Source organism: Nerophis lumbriciformis, linkage group LG03, assembly GCF_033978685.3.
Source record: "Nerophis lumbriciformis linkage group LG03, RoL_Nlum_v2.1, whole genome shotgun sequence".
Classification (NCBI taxonomy): domain Eukaryota; kingdom Metazoa; phylum Chordata; class Actinopteri; order Syngnathiformes; family Syngnathidae; genus Nerophis; species Nerophis lumbriciformis.
In genome coordinates this window covers 21963518-21972559 of record NC_084550.2, presented here as the reverse complement: position 1 = coordinate 21972559, position 9042 = coordinate 21963518, and the positions used below count along the sequence as shown (strand labels likewise).

The window sequence follows — 9042 nt, the reverse complement described above, 5'->3', positions numbered from 1 at the left end:
GCCTCACCTTTCCTCCTCCAAACATATTGCTGGGTATTGTGGCCAAACAGCTCCATTTTTGTTTCATCTGACATCACTTGGACAAAGATAAGACCTTCGGGAGGAAAGTTATGTGGTCAGATGAAACACAAATGGAGCTGTTTGGCCACAATACCGAGCAATATGTTTGGAGGAGAAAAGGTGAGGCCTTTAATCCCAGGAGCACCATTCGTACCGTCAAGCATGGTGGTGGTAGTATTATGCTCTGGGCCTGATTTGCTGCCAATGGAACTGGTGCTTTACAGAGAGTAAATGGGACAATGAAAAAGGAGGATTACCTCCAAATTCTTTGGGACAAGCTAAAATCATCAGCCCGGAGGTTGGGTCTTGGGCGCAGTTGGGTGTTCCAACAGGACAATGACCCCAAACACACGTCAAAAGTGGTAAAGGAATGGCTAAATCAGGCTAGAATGACGGTTTTAGAATGGCCTTTCCAAAGTCCTGACGTGTGGACAATGCTGAAGAAACAAGTCCATGTCAGAAAAACAACAAATTTAGCTGAACTGCACCAATTTAGTCAAGAGGAGTGGTCAAAAATTCAAGCAGAAGCTTGTGGATGGCTACCAAAAGCGTCTTATTCTAGTGAAACTTGCCAAGGGACATGTAAGCAAATATTAACATTGCTGTATGTATACTTTTGACACAGCACATTTTCAGTAGACCCATAATAAATTCATAAAAGAACCAAACTTCATGAATGTTTTTGTGACCAACAAGTATGTGCTCCAATCACTCTATCACAAACAAATAAGAGTTGTAGAAATGATTGGAATCTTAACGATCAAAGACAGCCATGACATGATGTTCTTTACAAGTGTATGTCAACTTTTGACCACGACTGTATATGTAAGAATATTGCACCGCAGCAAAATTCATAGATGTACTATGTGGTGTACTATATTATTGCTACTGGACTCTAGAAAGAGGTTCCGCCGCTTCCGTAGCAGAACCTCCAGGTTCTGTAACAGCTTCTTCCCTCAGGCCATAAGAATCTTGAACGCATAATAATCCCCTCAATTCACCCCCAAAAACGGATTAACATCCATAAACCTGGATGCATATGCAAAAGTGAAATATATTTATCTGTACAGTAATCTATGTATTTATGTCTGCACCTTATTGCTCTTTTATCCTGCACTACAACGAGCTACCGCAACGAAATGTCGTTCTTATCTGTACTGTAAAGTTCACATTTGAATGACAATAAAAGGAAGTCCAAGTCTAATTATATATTATGAACTACAAAACAGAATTAATCAAAGTAGCCCACACACATACAGTCACTCCAAATATCAAACGTTTCAATGGACGTGTGATTTTGCGTAACTATGGATACCTAAACCCAGTCCACTTGGTGTTTTGTGGTGCTTTCAATAACACTGGAAAAACGAGAGACCTCGGACCCCCAACTTAGAAAAGTAAACCGAAGTGTCTTGGCTTCACAGTATATCAATGTATTAATGTGTAAAGTATGAATCATGTTAGTTTGCTACAACCGGATACACACCCGGACAAGATCATCTTTACCAATAGTTTACAATTTTCCACAAGCCTTTGAATGCGGCGTCATATCTCCGCCGAATTGCATGCCGGTAAATGCCGTTTTCCACAAGCCTTGAATGCGGCGTCACATCCCCGCCGAATTGCATGCTGGTAAATGGTGTTTTTCATAGATACAAGGTTCTCATTGGCCACGGCGAGAACGTTGACTTGTCACGTGATTTAAACTTCGTCTTGATGGCGCGGGAAGTTGCTACCCCGCACAGTTAACGTTTTCGCAGATATTTTGTTTACATTTATGCGGCCTTTGTTGATCCATTCACTGGTAGGTTGACTTTTCTGTCGTGTTTCTAAGTCTTTTCAAAATGTTGCTCAGTCTATTTCAGCCAGTGTTAGTTAGAGCGGACTGCTAGCATACTATGTAATGCATTGGACGACACTCTGTGTAAATATCTATACTACTCTTATTATTGTTTGTTTCACTAGTCTAGTCTATTATGTTCTCAACCATAAAGAGTTGACGGTTAGAGTTGTATAATTGCTCACTTTAACTTTATTACACACTTCAGCTACAGTTATTATACTAGCCGACTAACACTAGCCAGCTTGCTTCCGGTACTGTGTCACTGTCTAAACGTTCCCCCCTGCAACACGTGTTAACCTGCATGAGCATTGACGTGATAACACTATTATTTTTCAGTTCAGTTTATTTCGAATATGCATACAATACAATGTGATTCATCACATATTTCAAGTTGTTTCATTTACAGCACGTCCGAAAAGGGGTAGGAAGAAGCTGAGTTTATTTAATCCTACCCCTTTTCATACCATAGCAATTTTATCCTATTTTGTTGTTCTCTGCAGTGAACAAATAAATAATAAACAAATAATATACCATAGTAAGTAAACAAATATTAAATACATAAATTATCTTTGTTTCAGTAAAAAAATAAAAAATGAAATATATATATATATATATATAACTAAAGGTGGGATTTATTAAATTGATTTAATCCTATCTCTTTTCATACCATAGCAATTTTATCCTATTTAGTTGTTCTCTGCAGTGAACAAATAAATAACAAACAAATAATGTACCATAGTAAGTAAACAAATATTAAATACATACATTATCTTTGTCTCAATTAAATAAATAAATAAAAACACCCTACAACTAAAGGTGGAATTTATGGTTTTATTAGTGTAATTTAAATGTACAGAAATATTACACTATTGGTGGGAATTACTGTTTTCTGAAATATTGGCTATAATTTCCAGTTGTTTCATTACAGCACGTCCGAAAAGGAGGAGGGCGAAGCTGAGTTTATTTAATCCTACGCCTTTTCATACCATAGCAATATTATCCTATTTTGTTGTTCTCTGTAACCGAACAGTGAACAAATAAATAATGAACAAATAATATACCATAGTAAGTAAACAAATTTTAAATACATAAATTATCTTTGTCTCAACAAAAAAAAAATATAAAAAAAAAATATATATATATATATATATATATATATATATAACTAAAGGTGGGATTTATTTAATCCTATCTATTTTCATACCATAGCAATTTTATCCTATTTTGTTGTTCTCTGTAACATAACAGTGGACAAATAAATAATGAACGAATAATATACAATAGTAAGTAAACAAATATTAAATACATAATTTATCTTTGTCTCAATAATAAAAATAATAAAAACAATAATAACTAGAGGTGGGATTTATGGCTCTATTAGTGTAATTTAAATGTACACAAATATTACACCATTGGTAGGAATTACTCTATTCTGAAATATTGGCTATAATTTCCAGTTGTTTCATTACAGCACGTCCGAAAAGGAGTAGGAAGAAGCTGAGTTTATTTAATCCTACCCTTTTTCATACCATAGCAATTTTATCCTATTTTGTTGTTCTCTGCAGTGAACAAATAAATAATAAACAAATAATATACTACAGTAAGTAAACAAATATTAAATACATACATGATCTTTGTCTCAATAATAAAAAATAAAAAAAATAACTAGAGGTGGGATTTATGGTTCTATTAGTGTAATTTAAATGTACACAAATATTACACCATTGGTGGGAATTACTCTAGTCTGAAATATTGGCTATAATTTCCAGTTGTTGCATTACAGCATGTCCGAAAAGGAGTAGGAAGAAGCTAAATTTATTTAATCCTACCCCTTTTCATACCATAGCAATTGTATCCTATTTTGTTGTTCTCTGTAACATAACAGTGAACAAATGAATAATAAACAAATAATACAAATGTTAAATACATAAATTATCTTTGTCTCAATTAAAAAAAAATATATATAACTAAAGTTGGGATTTATGGCTCTATTAGTGTAATTTAAATGTACACAAATATTACACTATTGGTGGGAATTACTCTAGTCTGAAATATATATTGGCTATAATTTCCAGTTGTTTCATTCCAGCACGTCCGAAAAGGAGTAGGAAAAAGCTGATCTTATTTAATCCTACCCCTTTTCATACCATAGCAATTTTATTCTATTTTGTTGTTCTCTTTAACATAACAGTGAACAAATAAATAATGAACAAATAATATACAATAGTAAGTAAACAAATATTAAATACATAATTTATCTTTGTCTGAATAATTAAAAAAAATAATAATAATAACTACAGGTGGGATTTATGGCTCTATTAGTGTAATTTAAATGTACACAAATATTACACTATTGGTGGGAATTACTCTATTCTGAAATATTGGCTATAATTTCCAGTTGTTTCATTACGGCACGTCCAAAAAGGAGTAGGAAGAAGCTGAGTTTATTTAATCCTACCCCTTTTTCATACCATAGCAATTTTAACCTATTTTGTTGTTCTCTGCAGTGAACAAATAAATAATAAACAAATAATATACTATAGTAAGTAAACAAATATTAAATACATACATTATCTTTGTCTCAATAATAAAAAAAATTAAAATAACCAGAGGTGGGATTTATGGTTCTATTAGTGTAATTTAAATGTACACAAATATTACACCACTGGTGGGAATTACTCTAGTCTGAAATATTGGCTATAATTTCCAGTTGTTGCATTACAGCACGTCCAAAAAGGAGTAGGAAGAAGCTGAGTTTATTTAATCCTACCCCTTTTCATACCATAGCAATGTTATCCTTTTTTGTTGTTCTCTGTAACATAACTGTGAACAAATAAATAATAAACAAATAATATACCATAGTAAGTAAACAAATATTAAATACATAAATTATCTTTGTCTCAATAAGAAAAAGAAAAAATGAAATATATATATAACTAAAGGTGGGATTTATTTAATTTATTTAATCCTATCTCTTTTCATACCATAGCAATTTTATTCTTTTTTGTTGTTCTCTGTAACATAACAGTGAACAAATAAATAACAAACAAATACTATACTATAGTAAGTAAACAAATATTAAATACATAAATTATCTTTGTCTCAATAATAAAAATAATAAAAATAATAATAACTAGAGGTGGGATTTATGGCTCTATTAGTGTAATTAAATGTACACAAATATTACACTATTGGTGGGAATTAGTCTATTCTGAAATATTGGCTATAATTTCCAGTTGTTTCATTCCGGCAATTTTATCCTATTTTGTTGTTCTCTGTAACATAACAGTGAACAAATAAATAATAAACAAATATTATACCATACCAAGTAAACACATGTTAAATACATAAATTATCTTTGTCTCAAAAAAATTTAAATTATAACTAGAGGTGGGATTCATGGCTCTATTAGTGTAATTAAATGTACACAAATATTACACTATTGGTGGGAATTACTCTATTCTGAAATATTGGCTTTAATTTTGTTGGTTTTGTTGAAAACATCCCACAAGGTGGTGCCATATTCCACTATTTCCAATTTGAGTTTATATGACTTAAATGTTCTAGGCAAGTAGGATGGGCAATTGCTGAAGCTGTATTTGCGTGTTCACAAAAACGGCTCACAACTGCAAATCAGTTGTCATTGTTCGCTCAAAAGACTTGATTCGTTTGCAAAAGTCCCATTTCTGTAACACTGTTAAACTTCTGCCCGTAGAGTCATGAGTGTGTTGGAGGTGAAGTTCATCGGGGATGCAGAGGTTGTGGAGCATATCGTGGACAAACAGGAGGGTATAGCTACTAAAAATATACATTATGAAATAACAATTTCTTTCAGTCGATTCACTGTGTAAATGACGTGTAAATCTTTGTTTTAAAGAGGTGCACAGCAGTTCTGGGGCTGTCCAGAAGATGGTCACGTTCAAGAGCCCGGCAGGAAGACAAACTATAGAAGACCCATACGGGAAGGAAGGGGATGACAACGGCGTCTTTGATGAGCAAAACTATGTTCAAGCTATTTGTGCAGACAATACAGAAGGTAAATGTGCAATGTGTTCAAACCGGCAAAATAACGACTGTTTCTTCTTAAGTTTGGGGGTTTGTTCAACCAATTCAATAGGTACTGCTGCACAAATGATCATGTCTTTATCATTTGTACAACTTTCACATCGTTTAAATGTGTGTGTGTATATATATATAGAGTCGTCCAATTACAGTGCATATACAGTCGTGGTCATGAGTGTACATACACTTGTAAAGAACATAATATCATGGTTGTCTTGAGTTTCCAATACTTTCTACAACTCTTATTTTTTTGCGATAGAGTGATTGGAGCACATACTTGTTGGTCACAAAAAAACATTCATGAAGTTTGCTTCTTTTATGAATTTATTATGGGTCTAGCTGGGTCAAAAGTATACATACAGCAATGTTAATATTTGCTTACATGTCCCTTGGCAAGTTTCACTGCAATAAGGCGCTTTTGGGAGCCATCCACAAGCTTCTGCTTGAATATTTGACCACTCCTCTTGACAAAATTGGTGCAGTTCAGCTAAATGTGTTGGTTTTCTGACATGGACTTGTTTCTTCAGCATTGTCCACACGTTCAAGTCAGGACTTTGGGAAGGCCATTCTAAAACCTTCATTCTAGCCTGATTTAGCCATTCCTTCCTTCCTTCCTTCCTTCCTTCCTTCCTTCCTTCCTTCGCCAACTGTGTCCTTCCTTCCTTCGCCAACTGTGTCCGTCCTTCCTTCCGGCGTGGCGAAGTTGGGAGAGTGGCCGTGCCAGCAATCTGAGGGTTCCTGGGGTTCAATCCCCACCTTCTACCATCCTAGTCACGTCCGTTGTGTCCTTGAGCAAGACACTTCACCCTTGCTTCTGATGGGCCTGGTTAGCGCCGTGCATGGCAGCTCCCGCCATCAGTGTGTGAATGTGGAAAATAGTGTTAAAGCGCTTTGAGTTCCTTAAAAAAAGGTAGAAAAGCGCTATACGAGTACGACCCATTTACCATTTCCTTCCTTCCTTATAGGCCATTCTAAAACCTTCATTCTAGCCTGATTTAGCCTTTCCTTCCTTCCTTCCTTCCTTCCTTCCTTCCTTCTTTTGGTCCTTCCATAACAGTGTCCTTCCTTCCTTATAGGCCATTCTAAAACCTTAATTCTAGCCTGATTTAGCCCTTCCTTCCTTCCTTCCTTCCTTCCTTCTTTCTGTCCTTCCATAACGGTGTCCTTCCTTCCTTATAGGCCATTCTAAAACCTTAATTCTAGCCTGATTTAGCCCTTCCTTCCTTCCTCCGTCCTTCCATAAATGTGTCCTTCCTTTCTTCCTTCCTTCCTTATAGGCCATTCTAAAACCTTCATTCTAGACTGATTTAGCCCTTCCTTCCTTCCTTCGCCATGTGTCCTTCCTTCCTTCCTTCCTTCCGTCATTCCATAATTGTGTCCTTCCGTCCTTCCATAACTGTGTCCTTCCTTCCTACCTTCCTTCCTTATAGGCCATTCTAAAACCTTCATTCTAGCCTGATTTAGCCATTCCTTCCTTCCTTCCTTCCTTCGCCAAATGTGTCCTTCCTTCCTTCCTTCCTTCTTTCCTTCCTTTGCCAAATGTGTCCTTCCTTCCTTCCTTCCTTCCTTCCTGCTTTCCTCCCTTCCTTCCTTCCTTATAGGCCATTCTAAAACCTTCATTCTAGCCTGATTTAGCCATTCCTTCTTTCCTTCCTTCCTTCCTTCCTTCCTTCGCCAACTGTGTCCTTCCTTCCTTCCTTCCTTCATTCATTCGCCAACTGTGTCCTTCCTTCTTCCCTTCCTTCCTTCCTTATAGGCCATTCTAAAACCTTCATTCTAGCCTGATTTAGCCATTCCTTCCTTCCTTCCTTCCTTCCTTCCTTCCTTCCTTCCTTCCTTCCTTCCTTCCTTCCTTCCTTCGCCAACTGTGTCCTTCCTTCCTTCCTTTCTTCCTTCGCAACTGTGTTCTTCCTTCCTTCCTTCCTTCCTTATAGGCCATTCTAAAACCTTCATTCTAGCCTGATTTAGCCATTCCTTCCTTTTTTCCTTCCTTCGCCAACTGTGTCCTTTTTTCCTTCCTTCCTTCATTCATTCGTCAACTGTGTCCTTCCTTCCTTCCTTCCTTTCTTCCTTATAGGCCATTCTAAAACCTTCATTCTAGCCTGATTTGGCCATTCCTTCCTTCCTTCCTTCCTTCCTTCCTTTGCCAACTGTGTCCTTCCTTCCTTCCTTCCTTCCTTATAGGCCATTCTAAAACCTTCATTCTAGCCTGATTTAGCCATTCCTTCCTTCCTTCCTTTGCCAACTGTGTCCTTCCTTCTTTCCTTCCTTCCTTCCTTCCTTCCTTCCTTCCTTCCTTATAGGCCATTCTAAAACCTTCAATCTAGCCTGATTTAGCCATTCCTTCCTTCCTTCCTTCCTTTGCCAACTGTGTCCTTCCTTCCTTCCTTCCTTCCTTCCTTCCTTCCTTCCTTCCTTGTCCTGAAGAATTTGGAGGTAATCCTCCTTTTTCATTGTCCCATTTATTCTCTGTAAAGCACCAGTTCCATTGGCAGCAAAACAGGCCCAGAGCATAATACTACCACCACCGTGCTTTACGGTAGGTATGGTGTTGCTGGGATTAAAGACCTCACCTTTTCTCCTCCAAACATATTGCTTAGTATTGTGACCAAACGGCTCAATTGTTGTTTCATCTGACATCACATGGACAAAGATAAGACCCTCTGGAGGAAAGTTCTGTGGTCAGATGAAACAAAAATGTTCACATTTCCAGTAGACCCATAATAAATTCATAAAAGAACCAAACTTCATTTATGTTTTTTCGTGACCAACAAGTATGTGCTCCAATCACTCTATCACAAAAAAAATAAGAGTTGTAGAAATGATTGGAAACTCAAGACAGCCATGACATTATGTTCTTCACAAGTGTATGTCAACTTTTGACCACAACTGTACTTTGTGATATCATTCAGTTCCAGTTTGTAGCCACTTTGTAGCAAGAAGTACCTTATTCCATATTTTTTATATTTTTCTTATTGAAGATGAAGAAGATATGTCCAGAGTTTCCGGAACCTCCATTTTCACGTTTAAGAAAAACAAACGAGGCCACAGCATGGCCCAGACTGGTGAGTCCATCC

General features: G+C 36.4%; 1 protein-coding gene across 1 annotated transcript in view; it reads left to right on the top strand.

Moving 5' to 3' along the window:
* Window positions 1–1696: 1696 nt before the first annotated feature.
* orc2 (origin recognition complex, subunit 2) overlaps window positions 1697–9042 on the top strand; it is a 28442-nt gene continuing 21096 nt past the window's right edge. The window contains exons 1-4 of the mRNA XM_061935293.2: window positions 1697–1864; window positions 5619–5692; window positions 5781–5939; window positions 8947–9030. Of these exons, the coding sequence (XP_061791277.1) occupies window positions 5623–5692; window positions 5781–5939; window positions 8947–9030 (313 nt within the window). The 5' untranslated portion in view covers window positions 1697–1864; window positions 5619–5622. The remainder of the gene's footprint in view (window positions 1865–5618; window positions 5693–5780; window positions 5940–8946; window positions 9031–9042) is intronic.